The 22986-nt window shown below is 58.0% G+C and overlaps 2 protein-coding genes across 6 annotated transcripts in view; one reads left to right on the top strand and one right to left on the bottom strand.

Annotated features, from left to right (window-relative positions):
• Positions 1-13659, top strand: part of Rara (retinoic acid receptor alpha) — a 46425-nt gene extending 32766 nt beyond the window's left edge. For all 5 annotated transcript variants that reach the window (XM_028889472.2, XM_028889471.2, XM_037201617.1 and 2 more), the window contains 7 exons: positions 5049-5197; positions 6673-6814; positions 8799-8959; positions 9139-9315; positions 10479-10683; positions 11422-11580; positions 12137-13659. In XM_028889472.2, coding sequence (XP_028745305.1) covers positions 5049-5197; positions 6673-6814; positions 8799-8959; positions 9139-9315; positions 10479-10683; positions 11422-11580; positions 12137-12354 — 1211 coding nt within the window. In that variant the 3' untranslated portion in view covers positions 12355-13659. The remainder of the gene's footprint in view (positions 1-5048; positions 5198-6672; positions 6815-8798; positions 8960-9138; positions 9316-10478; positions 10684-11421; positions 11581-12136) is intronic.
• A 5359-nt stretch (positions 13660-19018) lies between these two features.
• Gjd3 (gap junction protein delta 3) lies at positions 19019-21733 on the bottom strand. Its single transcript, XM_028889572.2, is given in 3 exon segments — positions 19019-20298; positions 20301-20956; positions 21614-21733. Coding segments are annotated over 2 exon segments (843 nt in total). The 5' UTR covers positions 20953-20956; positions 21614-21733; the 3' UTR covers positions 19019-20107.
• Positions 21734-22986: the final 1253 nt, after the last annotated feature.

Below are 22986 nucleotides of genomic sequence, written 5' to 3'. Positions count from 1 at the left end.
GCCCTCCACCCAGTGACCCTGGCGCGCCACCGTGGTTAGGGCTCAGTAACTTGGAGCAGCGTTCCTTCTCCCGGAGACATGAAATCCCAGCCTCTGGCCCCCCATTTCCATCTTCTTGGTTAGGATCCCATAGCTCCACAGCCTGCTGGAGGGTGGGGTAAAGGTCCTGGCTGTGGGCTTGTCTGTTCCGAAGAGGAGGGGCCACCTCCCCAGATCCCACCCCTGTCAAAGCCCAGGGAGACCTGTCCCTCGCGGCAGCTGCTGCCCCCAGCCCCTGCCCTTGACTCCCTGTAGCGGGTGGTAGGGGACTGCTCACACGGTCTATGGTGTTGATAGTGGGGTGTGTCTGAAGGGGGCTTCAGCAGACGGTTGCTGGCCTGGGCACCCCTTACACTTTGAGAGGCAACTAGTCCATCTTAGGGGCAGGTCTGGCCCCGGCCGGCCACCTGGCTGGCGGGGCGCACGTAAAAGCTGGGGACAGGGGGAAGAAGCTGGTGTGAAGGCTTCTCTTAATTTTCATCCCGCTTGTTCCTAGGGGATGTTTGGTTTTTAAGGGCCGAGAGGAGGGGTCCTCTGGCGTTGAGGACTCATCTCCACCCCTCATGGGTCCTTTTGTTACCCTGTCTAGGGAAATAGGGCCCGGCTTTGTGCTGTTAAGAGGGACAGCTGATGTGAACCTTGATGTCCTGGCAGCTGAGCACCCTCTCTGGTTCAGTTGGGTTCAGGCTCTGCTGTGAGGGAGGGTGCTGTTCGCACCCAGGACCTGTGCGCATGCCCCAGGGTGCACACCTGGGCATGTTTATGCCCAGCTGTGAGGTGGTGTGCCTTAGATGGTAGGATGTTGTTAGATGGCTCAGGTTTCGTCTCCCACTCTGCCATGGGAACGGCTCTTCCCAGGAGGCCCCTCCACCTTCCCGTACCCGCTGCCACCCTTCTGCATGCCAGGGAGCAATGGAAGATGGGGGTCGCTTCAGGCCTACCACAGGTTTTCTCAACCCGTGGGTCATGACCCCTTGCGGGGGGGGGGGGGGTGTCCAGCGGCCCTTTCACAGGGGTCTCATACCAGATATCATTCATGTTACGATTCAGAACAGTGGCAAAGGAAATATAATGTTATGGTTGGGGGTCACCACCACGTGAGGAACTGTATGAACGGGTTGTGAATTAGGAAGGCTGAGAACCACTGGCCTTAGCATCTTGGGGAGGGCTGGAGTGGAAAAGGATTTGCCCACCCACAGCAATGACAGCCCTTTCAGAGACACCTCTTCTTTGGGCCTTTCCTATTGTCTTGCCCCCTGACCTCTGCCTCGAAGGCAGAATCAGCTGTTAGGTTTTAGGCTAGGAGGGGTGGGTAACCCTTGGCTTTGGGGGGAAAAAATGGCGAAAAGTAGCATCAGGACTCTTCCCATTATCCCAGCCCTGTAAGAAGGAGCCGCCGTTGGGGGGAATAATTGGGGCTGAACCCCAGGCTCCCCTCTCCATTGCATTGGGGGTGGTAGGGGCCTCAGCTCCTGGGGTCTCCTCCTCCAGCCCTCTAGGACAGCTGAGCTCTTCTTGGGAAGGAGGCTAGTAGAGACAGCCCACTGGGGATCCTCCTTGTCCCCTCCGTTCTCCAGCCGCTGGACATGGGGACGTGGAGACCCGTCTGCACACAGAACCTGCCTGCTGTGGGGTGACGGAGGGGCCTGAGTAGAGCTGTGTTAGTGTTCACCAGCCTTCCCTCTTCATGGAGGCTGTTGAGTTGCTCTGCCGTCCTGGGTAAGGACCTGGAGTCGGGGTGACCACTGGGCCTCCGCTAGTGGAGCCTTTTGGTGTATGGAGACCGGTGCCCGGAGTCACCTCTAGATAGATGTCTTGGAGAATACCACCACCCCCTGGCCTGCACCCACCGAGGGAAGAGAGCAGGTGGGCTGTGGGTGGAGACCTGCTGGGTACGGCAAGGCCCTGAGGACTTTGCTTTCCTCCCACGGCCCCCATTTCAGTACACTAGAGGACAAGGGGTGCACAGGATGTGGCTCCCCATCTGTCCCCCACCGGTCTCTGCAGCTCACGCCTCCACCCGCTTCCAGACGTCCAAGAATGTGAAGCACGTGGATGCCCGTAGTGGGGGGGGGGATGGGAGAGATGCTTATCATCGACCGACCGCTAAAGTTGGGGCCTTGCATTGAGCTTTCGGGCTTTGCCGCACCCAGGGCCACCCTCACCCTCTCCCCTTGAGGAGAAAAGGCAGTACAGAGCGGCTCCACGCCCCCTCCCTGTCCCTCCCTCGGGGCTGTGGGGGGGGAGGGTGCTGCAGAGAGGGCGCCAGCTGGATTGGGAGGGGAGCCGCTGGCCAGGGGCCCAGCTGATTTCCTGCTGATCTCCTTCAGGAAACTGGCCCCTTGCGCGAGCCTGCGAACGGCTCTGGGGCGTGGGGACCCGCGCCGTGTGCGCCGGCCCAGGAGGGGAGCTGGGGAGGGGCACCCTGGCAGCAGCGGCGGCGGGAGAGGACGCCCGCCCGGCTTCCTGGGCCGTTTCCAGCCCTTGGCTGCTCGCTGGAACTTTGAGCTGAGGTCTGGTCCTTCTCCAGCCCCAGCCTTTCTGCAGGAAGTGGAGAGATTTGTGGGCTGGGGCCTCAAGGGAGGGTGGCTGGTGGGGTGGGGCCAGGCCAAGGTAGTGCCCATCCCCAACCCCCACACACACCTGCTCACGCTGCACTGTAGCTGTGTCCTAACTCAGCAGAGGCCGAGAAGACCCACCCTCACCGCTTGGTCTTGACACTGGCCTCCCTTAGGCTGCTGGCCGGAGGCCTGGGGAGCCGGGAGATTTGGGCCTTGGGATTTGAATTAAAAACGCAGAGCTGGAAACCCCAGAGTTGAGTTACTTGGGTGACAGGTGAGGGCGGGGTGCAGGCAGCCTCTGAGGTCACCCACCAGCCAGCTGCTGGGGGCGGTTTGAAGAGAGGCCTCACCCAGCCCCCACCCCTCCTAGGGTCACGTCCAGCATCTTGCCAAACACAAATTTAAAAAGCTCAGCTCTTTAATCTCCATAAACAACTTTCTGGACTTTGCCTTAACTCTAGATTTCTCTGAGCCTTGGCCTCTCTGGTCTGTCCTTGGCCTTTTGCTCTTCACCCTGGTTCTCTCTCTCTCTCTCCCTGTGCCTGCCTGCCTGCCTCCCTCCTCTCCGCCCTGAACCCCAGATCTTCTTCAGGCCTCCTTTCCCTCCAGTTTGGCTTAGTTTGGAGGTTGGGACTGGGGGTGGGGGGAGGTGGGCAGGTCCAGGGCAAAGGGTGGGTTAGGAAGAGGGAAGGGGAGGTCAATGCCTTCTTCCTGTGCTTGTTGGAATGCTGACCAGGACTGGAGGCCAGCCCCCCGCTTGTCCTTGACGCCCCCCTCAGTCTGGATTGTCTATTGTTACTGCTTTTACGTCTTGGAAAAAGTTAGCGCGACAAAGGGTTCCTTTGTGGCTCGCCCCCCTCGCCTCCTGGCCTCACCCAGGCCCCCCAACCCCGCCCCCCAGCAGCTGTTCTCAGGCCGCCCTGCCCGTTTGATTTGCTTGTCAGGCCTCCCGAGAAGGAAGTGGGGTGAAGAGCCAGGGCAGGGCAGTTCTGTGTAGGTATGAGGAGCGGATTGCTGCAGGTCGGTCTACACCTCACCGGGGTGTGGACATCGATGAGTCCTTTTCCTGCAGGATGGTCTCTGGTTAGGGAAGGGGACATGGGTTACAGAAATGCTGGTTGGTCAGGCTGCTGTCCAGGCCCAAGTAGGAGCCAGGAAAAGCCCTGCCAAGACCATTGGCGTAGTTCCTGGTAAGTTTGCAGGTAACAAGGGAGGGTGGCAGTATGCAGCCAGGCTCCAGTGTCCCCAAGTGTCCTACCTCTCTGCCTGGGCTTTGCAGCCACAGGAGCCAGTCACAACGTGACGTAACACAGGCTGTTAAATGCTTGGGCACAGGAACCGTGGACACCTCCATGCACTTACTGGGACACAGATGGAGTTGTTAGGTGGGACGCTCGAGTAGCCGGGGAAGCAGATTCTTATCCATCCTTGACTCCGTAGAAATGGATGCGACAGAGAAGGATGCTGGAGGGCCTTCTGGGAATCTGGGATAGTCTCTGTTAGCGTTACCTGCCCTGCCGTATCTCCAGTGGCCTAGGCTCTGGGCACAGCTCTCACCCAAGTAGCCATGTTCTGTCTGGGCTGGTGGGCACGGAGCCAGGCACAGAGCTTTTGCTCGGGTGGACTGTCTCTGCCGGCTAGGTCACCCTCCTGGCTGCCCTCTCGGAGCTGAATAACAGCGGAGGGGGGGGGTAGTAACCCGGACGTAGTATTTAGGCCAGACAGACAGAGCATTGATAGGAACAGACCCTTTTTTGTCACACTGTCTCCCCACAGACACGGGGCATCCAAAATGATAGGCTTCCAGGGGCCATGGGGACTCTTCACTGTCTCCAGGAGGTCCCCCTGTCTCTCTCGGGGAGTACTCTCCTGCTTCACCCCAGCTTCTGAGTCTTCCTGTGTGCGGCCTGGGACCCCACCTTAGCCAGGGGATTGTTTGGGTGGGGGAGGGGCTCTAGCTGCCGTCGGAGGGAGAGCGGAAGCAGAAGGGGCCAGGGAGTGGCCAGCTTTGAATATCCTGTTGACCTCTGTTTCCTCTGCTTTCAGTCTGTCCTTCCCTCCCTCTTCACTAAGCTTTAACTCCTTCTGAACTTGGGGGAGCCCTGGCTAGGGTGCTGTTTGTATTAGGGCCTTGAAATCAACTTCATTCCCTCACCCTCCAATTATAGCTGTGTGCACATATGTGTGCACGTGCGTGCACGTGTGCGTGCGCATGTGTGTGTGCATGTGTGAAATCTGGAATTGAAGGTGCGTCCTGGGGACATAGGAGCCATGGGGTCTGGATATTTAACTGTCAGCCTCCTTCCGCTGGCTGGCTGGCAAGGACCAAATTTGCAGAGACCATCAGGCTTTGAATCTTGGTGGCGAGGTTGGGATTCCTATGGGCAGGGTGGGCAGGGGTGCTGAGGTTAGCGACCTGGGTCTCTAACTCTCCTTCTTCTCTTCCAGCCATCGAGACCCAGAGCAGCAGTTCCGAAGAGATAGTACCCAGCCCCCCCTCGCCACCCCCCCTGCCCCGCATCTACAAGCCTTGCTTCGTCTGTCAGGACAAGTCATCGGGCTACCATTATGGGGTCAGCGCCTGTGAGGGCTGCAAGGTGAGTGGAGGGCGGCGTGGGGGACAGTCTTGGGGAGATACATAGGACGCCCCCACGGTTGTGTCCTCAGTAGGCAGTTGGCAGGGGTGTTAACCAAAGCCGCCCACTTTTGCTTCGTCAGCAACTGTGGAGGAGGGAGACGTCTACAGCGAAAGCTTCGTAAATGAGCAGCCTCCTCCTGCCCTGCTCTCCTTGTCTCTATCCTGGGGCTGGCAGGGTGTACACTGGCCCTGACACCGTTGCCCAGGTTGTCATGGTGAGCTGGCTGCTTCCTGGCTCTTGGCTGGGGACCCAGGAGGTCTGCCCCCAGCGGCCTTGCCTGAAGCCTTCTCTGGCATCCTTGCACGAGACAGCTAGTAGCAGACACCCCTGCCTTGGCTCCCTCCAGGTGCCCAGGCTGTGGGCTCCCTAGTGGCCGCTGGGTTTCCTGCTTTCTTAGTCACGCTGGTCTCTAGGCACGCGTGTGGCTGAACCTTCCTGGCTGCTCTGGTCCGGACGTCTTCCCTACCTAATAGCAGGGCCTCTGCTTCAGTTTCTTCCTTCAGAGATAAAGGCCTAGAATCTGTACTGCATCCTCAGTACTGGGGGCTCGTGGCCCTGGAATCTCAGCCTGGAATAGCCATCCCCAGGTGTGAGATCAAGGTCAAGGGTAGTGTACGACTCTATGTGTGCGCTGGTCACGTCTGCCTTGTCCTGTTCTATTGCCGCCCAGTCACTCTGTTTCTGTGCTGACTTAACTTGTACTGAAGAACCCTGGACAGCCTGGCTTTTCTGTGACAGTGTGCATGTCTAGCTGGTGAATGTCTTGTTGTCTTGCTCACAGGTGTTAGTGACTTGAGTGTGCATAGTCCTTTCTCAGCCTCACGAGTGTGCATGACTGTGCACACGGCCCCTTCTCAGCCTCACGAGTGTGCAGGAGTGTGCACACGGCCCCTTCTCAGCCTCACGAGTGTGCAGGAGTGTGCACACGGGCCCTTCTCAGCTTCCTCCAGCTGTCTTCTTTTGGTCTTTTGAGACAGGCACTCTCTATTATGCAGCCCTGGCTGTCCTGAAACTCTCTATGTAAACCAGGCTGCACTCGAACTCACAGAGATCCACCTGCCTCTGCCTCCCAAGTGCTGGGATTAAAGGTGTATGCCACCACACCTAGCTTCCGCCTGTTTTTCTTGCTTTTTCCTGAGTCCCAGGCACCTCTTCTCCCGTCTCCAACCTTGTATGTCCCACCCCAGACTCAGCCCCGAGTCCTTTTCTTTGAAAGAGATGAGTCGGGGTACAGAGATGGAGGTTAGGGAAGACTCTGGGCCAGCCTGCGGGATAGAGACCGGCCTGGGTTCTCTCAAAGAGTTTCCTTTCAGGAGAGTCGGCTCCACTTTCCTCTGCCTTCTTAGGAAGGCCATGACCAAAGCTTGGGGGTAGCAGCTGGGCCGCTTCCACTGTGGGTGTGGATACCCTGACTCCTTTCCCTCCATACCCAGGGCTTCTTCCGACGCAGCATCCAGAAGAACATGGTGTATACGTGTCACCGAGACAAGAACTGCATCATCAACAAGGTGACCCGGAACCGGTGCCAGTACTGCCGGCTGCAGAAATGCTTCGAAGTGGGCATGTCCAAGGAGTGTGAGTGTCCTGGGGCCAGCGGCCAGGCCCCGCCCAGTGCGGGGCCTGCAGTGCTGCTGAGGGCCGGGGGTGGGGATGCTGGGCGCCTGTGTGCACATGTGGGAACATGTGTGCTGCAGTCGGCAGGCTTCTAGTTGAGGAGGGTGCTTTGTAGATAACTACACGAACCTGTCTGTGAGTCGGGCGGGCTCTGTCTCTGTATTTCAGCACAGCATGCACAGAGCCATCCCATCAGCAAGTCTGGTTGTGTGCTTGCATGCTTGTGCATGGGTGCCTACCCCCAGGATACCTTTCTCCTGGGCTTTGCTTGACTTTGGGGTGTGGCTCGGTAGCATACCCCAGTCCCTTGTGTATCTTAGGGGAGGGGCCTGAACTTCAGAGGTTGTGAAGTTGGTATGTATGTGATGGGGGGGGGTGTGCTGCCCTAGGACCCCTGAAGCCATTGTCTGGATAAGCCTGGAACTTGGAGCTGGAAGAGAATTGGGCTTCTCAGATCCGGGAGGAACAGGGGTTTCCAGTTTGGGCCCTGCTGAGGCCCCGATGAAGGGAGGGACAGAGGGAGGGCTGGACAGGGAGAGACCCTCTTGTGTTGAATCATGGGTGTTGCCGTGGTGACCAGTGATTGATGATGTCAGAGATAAATGACGCTGACAGACGCCTCCTTGTCTGCGTGGCCGTTGCCATGGAGCCTGAGCCTTGGGGGATGAGGTGGGGGAGGGGGACGGCAGGACCCCCTCCAGCCCTCTGTGGGGAGGGGTGCAGGGAAAGACGGCTCTGACGAATACAGCAGGAGCCCCAGCCAGGAGTAGAGGGCTGGATATCCTGCTCCCTCCTGTCACCAAAGACCCGGAGTGCTGGTCCCGCACTCAGGAAGTGGCGGCCGTCCCCAGCGGAGTCTGTGACAACTCGGGACATGCAGGACAGACCTTTCGCTAAAAGACTGTCACTTCCTTCTCCCCTCGGTCCACCTTCTTTTCACTGCAGAAGGACAGGACGAGGGTGGGGACCCCCTCTCCTTCCCACCAACACCCCCCCTTTCTCCCCCTCCTTCCCCTCTCCCTGGCTGCTCTGTGCCCCGGAGCTGAGCAGCTGCCATTTCAATAGAATTAAAGCTTCCGAATGATAAACGTCTTGTCACAGCTGCAATTTTCTCTTCCCAAATTATCCCCCCACTCTGCCTCTCCCTCTCCCTTCTCTCCCCTGCACTTTATTGAATTTGCAGAATCGACATGAGTGATCTCCAAATTATGCCAGGCCCCCCCCCAACCCCCCACCCCCTCCCCGGACCCCCACCCCCACCCTTCCTTCCTTCCGCGTCAGCAGCCGCCACCGAGGCCCTGTGAGTGATTGTGTGTCTGGGATAATCGGCTGGTAACGACCCCATTGCTTCTTTAAAGCCGAGTGGTGTGTGCGCGGCTCAGCGCCCCCCGGTGATTTGTCAGGGCCCCAGCTAATGGGCCAAGAGATGCTTCCGCCAGGGCCCCCCATTCTGTGCTTGGGGAACCCTATTCCCTGCCTGCCCAGGGAGCGTCTGCTTTGAGCCAGTCTCAGGGATCCCTCCCCCGCCCCCCGGGAGATTGCTGCCAGGAGGAGCTGGGACACTAAGGATTCCTGGCAGGCCCGGAGTATGCACGCATGCACGCACGCACGGACTCGGTATGCATGTCTGCCAGTCCCGGCACATGTTCTTAGAGTGTGGCCTGGAGTAGATGCATGCGTGACAGGGCGCTCCACGCTGGCCGAGGGCATCGTGTGGGCATCGTGTGCACGTGCAGCCGCAGCTGCAGCCATGGGCCTGGACTCGGGTTTAAGATGAGTCTGGTAGACGTGGAAGGCTAGCGTGGCACACTGCTGTGTGTGTGTGCGCGCGCTCGCGTGCACACATATACCTCTGTCTGTCTGTGGTGGTTGGTGGACAGCATGGGCTGGGCCTGGCCCCGATCTGCAGCAGTGCCTCTCTAACCCACCCATGCCCCCCCCACAGCGGTGCGGAATGATCGGAACAAAAAGAAGAAAGAGGCGCCCAAGCCCGAGTGTTCAGAGAGCTGCCCACTGTCGCCGGAGGTCGGGGAGCTCATCGAGAAGGTGCGCAAGGCGCACCAGGAAACCTTCCCGGCCCTCTGCCAGCTGGGCAAGTACACTACGGTACGCTGGCTAGTGGGGGTGCTGCCCGCCCCGGCCCCCTCGGCCACCCCTTCCTTTCTCCTAGCAGCTGTCTGGAAGCAAAGGCTGGGTGGAGGGCAGGCAGGGGACGGGCTGAAGCAAGCGCGGGGGGCCCTGGCTGGGGCCCTGGCCAGGGCCCTTACTCTCCTGGCCTCTCCCAGAACAACAGCTCAGAACAACGCGTCTCTCTGGACATTGACCTCTGGGACAAGTTCAGTGAGCTCTCCACCAAGTGCATCATTAAGACGGTGGAGTTCGCCAAACAGCTTCCCGGCTTCACCACCCTCACCATCGCCGACCAGATCACCCTCCTCAAGGCTGCCTGCCTGGATATCCTGGTGAGAGTCTGCCCCAGCCCTCTGGCCACGCTCCTGTCCTCGTAGGGTCTATTCTCAGCCCAACAGCCACTCTCCTGAACCTTTCCCAGAATCCAGATGCCTGCTGCCCAGAGGGGCCACACTGGGCCTCTCCTGTGTCTGCCCGTCCACCCAGCCTCCCGGAACTCGGGTGTACTCCCATTCACCTGGTCACCCAGGCACCCGCTCATCAGCTCACACCCTACCTGTCCATTTCGTGCATAGGAAGATTTACCTAGGCCCCTCTGAGCTGGGTGTCAGGAGCCCAGAGGTGGACACACGGCCACCCTCTCGCCCAGTGGAGGAGGCCAAGGAGGATTAAGTGGATGTCGCATCCTGATAGTTCTGGCTAGAAGTAGGGTGAGAGCTGGCCTGTCCCCTCCCTATGAAGAGCATTGTTCACTCCTGGGGCCCTGAGAGGCAGGCTCCACCTCTAATATTGGCATCATGTGAAGGCTGCAGTTCCTGGGAGCGGGAAGCCGAAAGGCCTGCGCCCGGGACGGGACACATGGTGTTGGAAGTGCTGTAGCACTTGGCGGCCTGAGTTGTGAGTGGAATACCAGGAACAGAGAGAGAACTGCCCGAGCCAAGGCTAGGAGGAGGCTTTCCTCTAATCCTTGACCAGGGGTCAGACTCATCCGGGGTGAAGAACCGAGGAGTATCATGTGCCTGTCCCCAGGGCACAGATGTGGGAGGCACCGTCAGGAGCAAACTGTTCGGGCTGAATGGGACAGTCCTGGGGACAGATCTGCCTTGTTTCTGGCTGGCTGGAAACTCCTTTCCCTCCTGATTTCTCTGCGAGGAGGCGGCATGGCCTAGATCCGCTACCCGGTGCGATGCTTCGCATGCATCTGTTTAAATTTAATTACAATCAGACTCGGTCCGGTCGCTTAGTCGCACTAGCCACATCTCAAGTGCTCAGGAGCCACATGGGGCTGGTGGCTAGTGCGATGGATGGTGCAGACAGAGCCTTTCCATCACTGGAGAGAATTCTGTCAGCCAGCCAGCCATGCTCTGGCTGCTTGCCAGGGAGGCCTCTGGGGATGCTGGAGCTGGTGTGCCAGGGGCCGAGGCAGGAGGTTTGTGTGTGTGTGTGTGTGGGGGGTGCGCTCCAGTCTCCGAACCCGTACATCCTCTGCACCCAGATTCTGCGAATCTGCACGCGGTACACGCCTGAACAAGACACAATGACCTTCTCAGACGGACTGACCCTGAACCGGACGCAGATGCACAACGCTGGCTTTGGCCCCCTCACCGACTTGGTTTTTGCCTTCGCCAACCAGCTGCTGCCCCTGGAGATGGACGATGCGGAGACTGGATTGCTCAGTGCCATCTGCCTCATCTGTGGAGGTGGGTGAGGTGCCGGGCCTCTCAGGAGGTGTGCTGAGGCCGGGAGGGGCAGGTCCGGTCGCCGGGCGCACAAGGCAAGGGTCCCAGGGCTTGTTTTCTCCCAGGCAACACACACTCTTCTCTAGGGTCAAGGATGAGACCCAGTTAATATTGGTTGTTATTTTATTGCTCTGCTCTGGCCATGTCACACTGCTGCAGCCATCATCGTGATCATGGCTGGGGGGTGGCGAGCTGCTGGGAATTCCCTGCTTTGCACGAGGAGAGGAGAGCTGCCTGTGTTAGGGGGTGGGGTTCCCATCTCCACCAGCACAGCTGCTGTGGAGAGCTTTGAGCAGCCCACACCCGGCTGTCTGCCAGCCCAGAGACCCTCTCTGGCCTACCTTGTGGCTGTGTGTGTGTGTGTGTGTGTGTGTGTGTGTGTGTGTGTGTGCCTACCTTGTGGCTGTGTGTGTGTGTGTGTGTGTGTGTGTGTGTGCATGCCTACCTTGTGGCTGTGTGTGTGTGTGTGTGTGTGTGTGTGTGTGTGTGTGTGCGCCTACCTTGTGGCTGGGTGTGTGTGTGTGTGTGTGTGTGTGTGTGTGTGTGTGTGTGTGTGTAGCCTTCTGCCCTCCGTGCCTGGGCAGACCCGCCCCCAAGTGGCCGTATCTGGGAATGCAGTTGTATACCTGGTTGGTGGAGTCGGCTAGGTGTGGGGAAAGGGGGTGGGGGCCTCCTGCTCAGGGGCGGTTTTGTGATCAGATCGGCAGGACCTGGAGCAGCCAGACAAGGTGGACATGCTGCAGGAGCCGCTGCTGGAGGCGCTGAAGGTCTACGTCCGGAAACGGAGGCCCAGCCGTCCCCACATGTTCCCCAAGATGCTGATGAAGATCACGGATCTTCGGAGCATCAGCGCCAAGGGTGAGTCTCCCTGGCGTGGAGGAGGGAGACCCACTCGGGACTGACTTGGGACCTGCTGCCCACAGCCACGCTGGCACCTCATGTCTTGGTGTCTGTCTCCGGGTGTCCTCCTCATCTGAACCTGGCTCGTGCCCATCTGTGTCTAGGCTGTGGCTCTTGCTGCTGACGCTTTTCCCTGGTAGTTCAGGGTGTGCCTCTGTCACAGGTCCTGTGGGTGTAGTCTGTGAGCAGCCCCCTTCCCCCCCCCAGCTCTGCCAGCCTTGAACCTCAGTTTCCTGTGAGGAAGGGGACAGTGATGGCGTTTGGCAGCGTCCGCTATATAATCCATGACTTGAGGCGCAGGGGGACCACCCAGGGCCCAACCCAGACAAGCAGAAGCCTGGGTCCGGAATGCTTCGCCCAGTCGCCCCGCTCCAGGCTCAAGAGGGCTGGCTTTGGTCAGGTACCAGGCCTGAGCGCAGTGCGTGGTAGAGATGCCCTGTGGATGGCGCTGGTCCCCTCGCCCTGTGGCCCTCCCTGCTGGGTGAGTCTCTGACCTCCACCTCCTTCCTCGCAGGAGCCGAGCGAGTGATCACGCTGAAGATGGAGATCCCTGGCTCCATGCCACCACTTATCCAGGAAATGCTGGAGAACTCTGAGGGCTTGGACACTCTAAGCGGACAGTCGGGGGGCGGAACTCGAGATGGGGGTGGCCTGGCCCCCCCTCCGGGTAGCTGTAGCCCCAGCCTCAGCCCCAGCTCCCACAGAAGCAGCCCTGCCACCCAGTCTCCATGACCTCCACATGGACAGCCCTCAACCCTGCCCTGGCTTTCTCTGCCTTCCTACTGGCCACGTGACCCATCAGCCCCGGCCGCCGCCACGTCCTCCCAGACAGAACTGGGAACTTTGTGCGGGGACAGGAGGGTGGAGGCAGTTACTCTGTGGACAGAGGCCTGGACCCAAGATGGACTGCCCTCTTCCGGCGGCAGCCGGGGCTGGCATCGGGGGCCAGGTGTTGAGCCATGTGAGGACCTGGGCCTGAGCCCCTAAGCACCTGCCTCGCCTGCCACGTCTTCATCACCAGCAAACGCCACCGGGACCTGGCTCCCTGTCCTCCAAACTCAAGCCATCGCTCCCCGGTTGGGGAACCTGCCCCTGCTTCCGATGGTGACAGGGGGGGGTGTCCAGGGTGGGGGAGACCCCCTGTACATATCCTGCGTACCAACCCAGATATTAATTCTCGCTGGTTTTGTTTTTATTTTAATTTTTTTGTTTTGATTTTTTTTTAATAAGAATTTTCATTTTAAGCACATTTATACTGAAGGAATTTGTGCTGTGTATTGGGGGAGCTGGATCTAGAGCTGAAGGGGTGGGTCTGGGGGATGGGCAGGGCTCTGAAGGGCTCCCCTTCTCCCGGTGGATGCTCCCCACCCCGCAGCCTTTCCACCTCAGTTTTCTCTAATACTGTGAAATACTAACTTTCCAAGGCCGTCTTCTCCTCTGTGCAGGGAGCAGCTCCTTCCTTCCTCTGCCCAGCCACTGGGTGTGGGCATCTTGGGCAGCTACCCCTGAGAGGAGGGGAGCCTGGCTTTTGGCTCCTGCCTCTGCCCACCAAGAAGCAGGGGGAGGGGAAGGAGAGGGCCCTTTGGATGAGTAGGGTGTTACTCATCACTGCCCACCAGAGCTCACTTCATCTAAGTCCCAGCCCCACTGTGAAGGGGCTGGCTAAGGGGTCCAGGTTACCCCTGCCCCCAGCCTCATAGCCACCAGCACCCCATGGGGCCCTCCAACACACACACACACACACACACACACACACACACACACACACACACACACACACACTTGGCCTGAGTTCCTTCGTTTCCCTGGCCTACTCACAACCCCTCTTGCCCCTCCCCTGTGCCCCCTCCTTGCCCCGCAGGACGGGACTCCAGGGGGTCCCCTCCCTCCCCCTACACCTCTGGGCCGGGGGAGCAGGCTTTACCTTGCCCTCCTGCCTGGGTGGGGTCTCACCCCGGAACCCACCGGTGTACCTGTTACTGCTGGGTTTCCACTGAGATCTACTGGAGAAAGAATAAAGTTCTATTTATTCTACGATGCCTCTGCCTCTCTGCCTCCACCCTCTCTTCTCCCTGTCTGGGCAGGGGACTCGAGATGGGGGGCTTTCCACAGGCTCTGGGCCCCAAGGGCTAAGCACAAATTTCAAGTGCCAAGGGCTTGGCCAGTGTCTTAAGTTGCCCTGTGACAGGGTCCAGGTCTCCAGAGACCCTGAGATCTGAGATAGGCCCGATCTGGCAGTGCCCTCAAACTGGGGCCGGGGAGAGTCTCGTCCACAGCAGAGGACTCTGACGACCGGGAAGGGGAGCAGGAGGAGAAATGGCCCGTTCCACGGTCTGAGAATGGAAGCCAGCCCCTGGCCTCAGAGCCCCTAGACACTGAAGTTGCCCAGCGACAGACGACGAATTCCATGTTCACACAGCCTTGGAGCTGAGCTCCTGGGGCCCTAACAGCAGGAGAGTGAGGAGCCAGTGTGAGCTAGAAAGGACTGCCTTGCCCTCTTCTGAGGCTCTGATAGGCGGCCTGCGGAGCTTGGGGTGTGAGCTTTCCGTTCCTTACTGCTGTGCATCCCAGCCGAGAGGCCGCTGTCCTTGCCCAGGGTCACCCAGTGGCAGTGGGGGAGAGGGGGGTCAGCACTCAGGGTTTCTCCTTAACCCAGGGTTCTTGACTGGGTTCCTGAGGCTCCAGAAGCATCACACACCCCAAGGTGATGGTGCTTGGGGGTGGGTTCCCACCCACTCCCTCCCCAGCCTTAGCAAGGAGAGCCAAAGGGAGCTTTCCCTGGAGGCCCTAGCCGTTTCTAGGGCAGCCGCTAGGTGGCAGCAGCCGCTCACTTATCTCACTGTCTCAGAGCGGCGGCGCCTTGGACCACACCTCTTCCCTAGTAATTTTCTAACATGGTTACTTAGTTGAATAAATGTAACATACTTGGACATAGGCTTCCAAGAACCAATATATGCACCTGGGAGGCAGGAGAATTACCCCCAAGTTCAAGGTCAGCCTGGCCTACAAACAGCAAGTTCCAGGCTAGCCTGGGCTATAGAGTAAAACTTTGCCCTAAAAACCAAAAACTAGGTTATTGTCACATGGCAGTGTGGACCAGGAACAAAGAGAAGGGCAAGTTCCGTACATTAATAAATACCTTAAGAGAAGAAACCCAGGAAGGGGGCTGCATTAACATGCCAGAGTCCTTGCCCAGCATATATAGGTCCTGGAATCTGTCCGTCCCCAACACAAAACAACCAAAACCCAGGAAAATTAGAGTGTGGGTAGATCTAAAAACTGACATATCAATGTCCAAGAAATAAAACGGAGAACATTGTTTCACACACAAAATAGGTAAACCGACAGTGTTATACAATTTTATTTTTATTTTATTTACGTGTCGGTGTGTCTTTGTGTATGCAGATACCTCCAGAAGTTAGAAGATGGCGGGTCCCCTGGAGACAGGGTTAGGTGCAGATGTGACCCTCCTGCCCTGGGTGCTGGGAACAGAGCTTGAGTCCTCTGGAAGAGCGATGCATGCTGAACTGCCCGGCCATCTCCCCAGCCGCTCAAAGTGGTTTTCCACTGTGTAAATGTCCAACAGGACATTCCAAATGTCGTGTGGCTGAGATGGTTGGTGAGAAGGCCGAGCCAGGAAAGGAGCTTGCCCACCCTGCCGGCAAAATGAGCGTGAGCCCCAGGACCCACGTGACGGAAGGAGAGAACTGACCTCCACAGGTTGTCCTCCGGCCTCCACATTCCTATTGTGGACACGCTTATTTATCCTGTAACAAAGTATTTTTAAATCTTGTCTGACAACTTTGTGTCTATTTGAAGTCTTCAACTTCTTTCTACCTTGATTTTTCGTTTGAGAATTTCATACTTGCCGCCGCTGGGCGGTGGTGGCGCACACCTTTGCCTTTGATCCCGGCACTCAGGAGGCCGAGGCAGAGGCAGGCGGATCTCCGAGTTTGAGGCCAGCCTGGTCTACAGAGTGAGTTCTAGAACAGCCAGGGCTACACAGAGAAACAACTGTCTCACGAAACAAAAAGAGAATTTCATACTTGCATATAATGAATTTTGATAAAATCCACCCCATTCCCACCCCTTTCAGCTCCTTCCCTTACCCCCCCCCCACTCCCCCTCCAACTTCATGTGGTTTTTTTAAAAAACCCACTGAGTTTACTTAGTACTGCCTGAATGGGCATGGGTGTAGGGCCACCGGCTGGAGCACCCCGAAGAAAACTCACCCCCTCTCCAAGGAGCTAGGTACTCCGCAAGCACTCCAGCAAACTGAACCCCTCAGCTGGGGGGGACGGACTTGGTGAGCCCCCCTCCCCAACCCATGCTGGCATTTTCTCTGGATTGACTTGAGTCTACCTTATCTTTTCGGCTGGGTCTCTCTCTCACTGAGCCTGAAACTCACAAATGTGGCTAGACAGGCTGGCCAGCAAGCCACAGGAATCCCCCTGCCTCTGTATCCCAGCATGGGGATTGCAGGCGTGCTTAGGTGAATGCTGAGGATCTGAATGCGGATTCTTCTGCCCACATGCCAAACGTTTTACCACAGACTACACCGTCTCCGCAGCACTTGTGACTTTAAAAAACAAACAAACAAACAAACAAACAAACAAACAAACTGCGAGATGATATCTTGAGGTTCCTAGTCCCTTTCCACAAAATGCTACCAGGATGTCATCACCATGACAATCTGGAAGAGACCCCTCTATTGATGAGGAACTTTTGACAGAGTATCTTCCCTGAGGAGAATTGCTTCTCATGGGCTGTCTTGACTGATCCACAGTTCATCTCTGTGAAACAGTTTCTCAAGCTGTGGCACCAATGACATTTTTCTTTCTCTTTCTTTCTTTCTTTCTTTCTTTCTTTCTTTCTTTCTTTCTTTCTTTCTTTCTTTCTTTCTTTCTTTCTTTCTTTCTTTCTTTCTTTCTTTCTTTCTTTCTTTCTTCTCTTCCTTCCTTCCTTCCTTCCTTCCTTCTTTCTTTCTTTTTTTTTTTTTTTTTTGACAGGTTTCTCGACGTAGCCCTGACTGGTTTAGACTCTCCTCACAGAGCTCCACCTGCTGTGTCTCCCAAGTTCTGGAACTAAAGGTGTGCATCACCACATCTGGCCTTTTAAATTTGTTGTTGTTGTGTTTTGAGACAGGTTTCTCTGTGAAACAGTCCTGGCTGTCCTGGATCTCACTCTGTGGTTCAGGCTGGCTTCAAACTCACAGAGATCTGCCTGCCTCTGCCACCGAGTGCTGGGATTAAAGGTGCGTGTCGCCACCACCTCCTGGCCTTAATTTTTTTTTTTTTAAAGACATTGTCTCTCCATTTAATCTAGGTCTAGTAGTGACATTTGGGGTGGGACTCGGAGGGTGCTAATGAACCCCAGTCGGAGGCGTTTCCCCAATGAGTCTCGGAATCTTCATGGGTGAGCGCTCCCCCACCCCCGCAGGAACTAGGTGGGGTGCGGGGGTGATTAGGTGGCTAGTCGCAATCAGAATTTAGCAGCAGCTCATGTCTGGTTGTGAGAGTGAGTCGGAGAAGGTGAGGCTACAGAGGCCGGGGCAGGGGTAGCAGGGGCAGGATTCCACCCCGAAGAAGGGGGATTTAAGCTGAGACAGGTCTTTAGAGGGAGCTAGCAGGGCCTGAACAGAGGCTGTGGGGGAGCGAGCTCTAGGCACAGCTGACCCTGGGCGGGCGCCTTCTGCAGGGCCCTGAGAAGGGCACACTCGGGAGACAGTGGGTGACACAGGTGACTGAGGAGCTGAAGATGGGCGGGACGGCAGCTGGTAGAGGTGGCCCCACCGGGTGGTAGAGCCAGCTGTGGAGCGGAACAACCAAGGGAGGCAGAACTGGTTCTAGGTCGTTGGTTACCCGCACCACACAGCCATTGCTCGCTCAACTCGGGCCACATTAGTCTCCTTGGTGGCTCTGGCACATCTCCACCTCAGGGCTCTGGCACTGGCCACCTCAAGGCTTTTCTCGGAAACAGCTTCGTGACTGAGCCCTGAAGGGTCACCTCCTCAGGGGCATCACTCTCCCCTCATCTTTTTTTGATGTCTTTCCTACCAGAGTTGCTGCAGCCCCAACAGCCCAACATCTGGATCAGTGCTGCAGCCCAACATCTGCATCTGTGCTGCGTGTGGCCGCCACTAAGCCATGGGTGCTGAATGGGCTGGTTTGAGCGTGTGAAGTTCACACAGGATCTGTGTGAGAGGAAGAATGGGACACCTCTCTGTGATGCTTCTGAACACTGACGACGCGTGGAAACGGAGCGGTTTGGGGTAAAAGAAACTACTACCGACATCAGATCTCAGCTGCTTCCTTTCGCTTTTTTTTAATGGCTAAAGGAAAATGTGAATTACACTGTAAATTGGACGCAATGGCACAGGCCTTTCATCCCAGCACTTGGGAGACAGAGGCAGGCAGATCTTCGTGAGTTCCAGGACAGCCTGGCCTATGTAGAGAGAATCTGTCTTGAGAACCAAAACCAAACAAAAAAATTACATTGTGCTTCACGTACAATTGTACTCAACGATGCTGACCTTGAACCAGCATTGAGTGACTTATCTTTGGAAAATGGCTGGACACCCACATGCTTGTGTGGAGGGGGCCAGGCATGTCCACCGGGAGCGTAGACATGAGCGTGGTGATGGTGTGGGCCCTGACAACCCTTCCTTCTCCCCCCAAATATCTACTATATGCCATGCCCAGGAGACAGTGCAACCATCCAGCAGAAGGGTGGGGTATGGGGTGCCTGACTCCAGCTTAGGGCACGGAAAGCCCCTGCTGGGGGGCGCTTGTTTTCTTCCAGTGAGACCAAAGGCAAAGGCAGGCAGCGGGGGTCAGGGCTTCAGAGAGCGAGACTGTACCCGAGGGCATGTCTAAAACTGGCATCAGAAGTGGGCATGGTGTTTGTTTGGGGCAGAAACTTCAGCCTGGCGTGACAGATGGCGGTGGTGGAGGCCTAGCCAAGGCAGTGCAGGAAGCCTGGGGGAAGGGCTGGTTGCACCCCAAGGACAGGGACCTCCCAAGGCTAAGTAAGGCTTGGTAGAAAGCCCTCAGGAGGGGATGGGTACATGAAGGACAGAGGGAAGGCAACTTGGGGTGTGGTGGCTAAAGGCAGGGCCTGGGCAACAGATCTGACAGAGCCTGAGGTGCTGGGTCAGGATCGATCCCTTGGTCCTGGTGAATTCAGAGTGGCCACCCAGGCGATGAAGGAGGAAGGCGGGTGAGGTAAGGGCAGAGAGGGATGAAGTATGGGCTGGAGAGACGGCTCAGCAGTTTGGGGAGCACTGGCTGCTCTTCCAGAGGACCCGGGTTCAAGTCCCAGCCCCCACATGGCAGCTCACAGCTGTCTGGAACTCCAGTTCCAGGGGATCCTGCACCCGCACACCAATGCACATAAAATAAAATTAAATAGAATCTTTAAGAAAAAAGGAGGGGGGTGAAGTAGCCATGTGGCAACTCTTTTAAAGTCTGTGCTAGAAGAATGGCTAGTTGTAAGGGGACCTAGGAACCTATCTGTCTCTGGGGCAGCTTTCCCTAAGGATGGAAAGGCCTCAACCATGTTTGTTTACAGACTATGGTGGCCGCGGGTGGGAAGAGTGAAGATGGAAGCCGAAAGACCACCACTGCCTGTCTTTATCTTCCCACTCTGCTCCCACCCCGTTCCTGTGGGGGAACACCGATGCCCTCACAGGCGGCAGGGTTAGGTCAGTAGGGAGGAAGCCATTATGGCTACCACTAGCATTGGGTTCAGGTAGTGAACGACAGTGTTAGCAGGTGCACACACAGAATGTGTGTGTACAGGTGTGTACACCTTACGCAGGAGGCATGCATCCACGCAAGCGCACAGAGCCCCCAAGGACATCCCTGGGCATGCCTGTGCACACATGCACGAACACAGGTCTGTACCTCCTGTTACTTGGAAGGCGTACGCTTGTGTGCACAGGCATGTGTGGACCCCTCCGAGGGGGGGGGTACACATGCAAGCACACACACAGCCCACAGGGGTTTAATGTGCACGAGCAATCAAACCCATCTCATCTGGTGTGCATGTATGTGTGCACAGAGAGAGCCCACAGAGAAGTGAGCTGCTCTGAACAAGCAGGGGCCCTGGGAATGCTGCCATCCCTGCTGATTTCAACCCCCGATACAACAATCAGGTCACCCACTGCCCTTGGCCCGTTCGCTTCCTCTCAAGGCTCCTGGCCTCCTCCCTTTCCGGCTGGGAACACAGCACAGAGGAGCCTCCCTGATGCAAAGCACCCCCAGCTCGCTGCGGCAACCAGCACTAGGAAGTGCGACGCCACGCCACCCCGACCGAACCCCGGTCGGTCCCTCCTCTTCTGCTGTGGGGGGTGTGGGGGTGGGAGGTCCCCTCTGCTCATCTTCAGCTCAGGCAGGGTCCTACGCAGTCTCGCGGAAGCCACTTCTCGCTTCTGCCTCCACCGACCCCCCCCTCGGTGCTGAAGGTTCGGCCCGGGACCTCGCCGCTAGATGGCCAGGTCCTGACGCACGGTGGCCAGCGACGCCTTGCTGTGACCGCTGCCGCCCTCGCCCTCGCTGTCGCCGGCCGGCGCGCGGTGAGCGTAGGCGGGCGGCCCGAAGGGGTCGGGGTCGGGGTCGGCTCGCTGCGAGGGCGGAGCGGGCGGGGACGGCGGCGGGGGCGGGAGCAGCTTGGCGCCTGGCGACCCTTCCAGAGCAGGTGGGCCAGCTCGGCCACGCTGAGCAGCGCCGAGAGCAGCCCGACGGCGAAGTAGAAGACCACGAAGACCGTCTTCTCGGTGGGCCGGCTCACGAAGCAGTCGACGGTGTGCGGGCAAGGCGGGCCGGCGCACGCGTAGTGCGGGGCCACGCGGAAGCCGTAGAGCAGCGCCTGGCCCCCCAGGAAGGCCAGCTCGGCGAGCAGGCGCAGAGCCACGCTCAGCAGGTAGCAGCGGCGCGCGCGGCGGGCGCGCAGGGAGCACGGGGCGCACGGGGCCTCGGGGCGCCCGCGCGTGCACGGCGGGGCCGGCTGCGCACCTCCCGCCTCCTTGCTGGCCTGGTGCATGGAGTAGATGACGAACAGCACCGGCGGCGCCGACAACAGCAAGATGTGGAAGAGCCAGAAGCGGTAGTGGGACACCGGGAAGGCGCGGTCGTAGCAGGTCTGGCGGCAGCCCGGCTGCAGCGTGTTGCACACGAACTCCTCCTGCTCGTCCTCGAACACGGCACCTCCCACCGTGGCCAGCACCAGGATGCGGAAGATCAGCATGATCACCAGCCAGAGGCGACCCACGAGCGGCGACTGCAGCTGCACGGCGTCCAGCAGGGAGCCTAGGAACGCCCACTCTCCCATGACGCTGGGGACAAGGGAGAGGGGTAGTCAGAGGCCGGGATGGACTGGACCCCTGTCCCTCCACGCCCGCCGCAATCTCTAACCTTGGAGGGCACCAGGGGTCAGAGATTTTGTGGGGTTCAGTGAGTTAATGTCCGAGTGTGAGGATAGTAGGTGAGTCCATCCTCGGCTAAGGGATCCCTTCATCTGGGCGTAGAGAGGTGTGGAGGTGCTCCCTCCCCACCCCCGCCCGGGCCTGCTTGGCTAGACCCTACGATCTCTCAGACTCTAGGGCCAGCCCCTGCCTGGCTCTTGGCGCCAGGATGATTTCTAGGAGCGAGAGCGGCTGCTGGAGTCCGGAATTCTTCGTTCCATCTGAGACTCCTGGGAGCAAGGGGAGGGCCAGGCCGGGCGGGCCCCCACCGTCCCCTACCTCTCCCTCCTCACCGTGAGAACTCCTTCCAGCACTGGGGCTGACACAGAAGCCTGTTCTCAGGAATCTCCCCGCGCCTGATCCTCCCTTTCCTCTCCTACCTCCGGCCCAGGGGAATGGGAACGGCCCCCTCGCACCTCCTCCCTGACGGCGGTTGTCAAGCATCTCCTGTAAACCTCCGCTGACACACGGAACACACCACGGCCCTGTAGACCCTTGGTGGCCTCTAGATCCTCCGACCCCACTTACCCTGGGGCCTCTGCTTAGAGCTGAGCGGAGGACCTTGGGAGACAGCTGGGACCTGTTCCTCTAGGTCCCTCTTTCATTTTCCTTTTCGGATTTGGCTGGGATGGATGACAGGACAGGATGGCTGAGAGGGGCTAGCTCTCCCCCTTCTCTTAAAGGGACAGGGTGACCCTGCTGTCTGGCTCCACCCTGGGAACAGACCCAGGGCCACACCCCTTGCTGGGTTCTTCCAACCCTTCCTTTCAGCCTTCACCCCCCACCCCATGCCCATCCCATAGTCACCTCCATCTGGTGATGGACTGAGGTTAACTAGAACCACACCTTTTATTGAGGGAGCCAGGGGAATCAGGGAACCCTTCCCCTGACAGACTCCCTAAACTGAGGACTAGGTCCACACAACTGACTGACTGACCCCTTTTGAAGGAGCCAGAGGCAGATATCTGAGTTTTGGGAGGCAGCATACATCTGATGGCTTTTGGCTCTGGCTCTACCACACTCCACCTTGGATGAGGCATTTGGGTTGTTTGGGTCAGGACCTCTGGGTTGCTCACCTGAGCCAGCTAAGCTCCAAGCTCCATCCTTTTTTGTTTGCTCTGAGACAGAATCTCACTGTGTAGTTCAAGCTGGCCTGGAGCCTACTACTATATAGGCCAGGCTGCCCTGGAAGAGTTGGTCCTCCTGCCTCAGCCTCCTAAGTGCCAGGACATTAGGTATGTACCACCACACCCAGCTGCCCATCTTAATGCTCAGGTCTCCACTAGGTTACAGAAACCCAAAGCCTTGAGCCTGGAAGAACTCCATGTGGCCAGCAGGAAGGTGTGGAGAGTGGCTGGCTCCCGTGGTTAAGCAAAGGCTCTGGTCTCTCCAGAAATTTCTAGATTGCCTGTGAGGAGCATGGCGCTTCCTAAGGTCAGCAGCAGTCAGAGCTTCCACCAAGGGCTCTCCATTGAGTGTCTCCCAACATCTGGGAGCGGGGATATGCTGCCATTGTAATCAGAAAGATCCATGACAGGGGACCTGAGTGGGCAGGAGGAGGTCGTCCAGGTTGAGATGTTTTCTTTGTCCCTCTGGTCTAGCACAGGCGTTCAGTCTTCAGCACTCAGGTGGGGGGCACTGTTCACAGCTGGGGAAACAGAGATTTAGCGAGTCACAGATGTGTAGTCAGTGAATGGAGACCCTGGCCTCACACTCATGCTCATAGCAAGCCAGGAAACTGCCCTCTCTAGCCGGGCTGGACTTCCCCAGGGTCTTGTGGGGGGGCCGAGGGCCAGCCCTGGAGGACGGCTATGTTCCTGCGAAGGGGAAGGTTGCTGAGTCCTCATGTCCTCTGTGCCATTTCTCCCCGAATCAGTCACAAAGACCTACGTGGGTTTCTC

The sequence above is a fragment of the Peromyscus leucopus genome, chromosome 8b (genome assembly GCF_004664715.2).
Source record: "Peromyscus leucopus breed LL Stock chromosome 8b, UCI_PerLeu_2.1, whole genome shotgun sequence".
In the NCBI taxonomy this organism is placed as follows: domain Eukaryota; kingdom Metazoa; phylum Chordata; class Mammalia; order Rodentia; family Cricetidae; genus Peromyscus; species Peromyscus leucopus.
The sequence above is the reverse complement of the archived record's forward strand: the minus strand, read 5'-3'. Positions and strand labels throughout refer to the sequence as shown.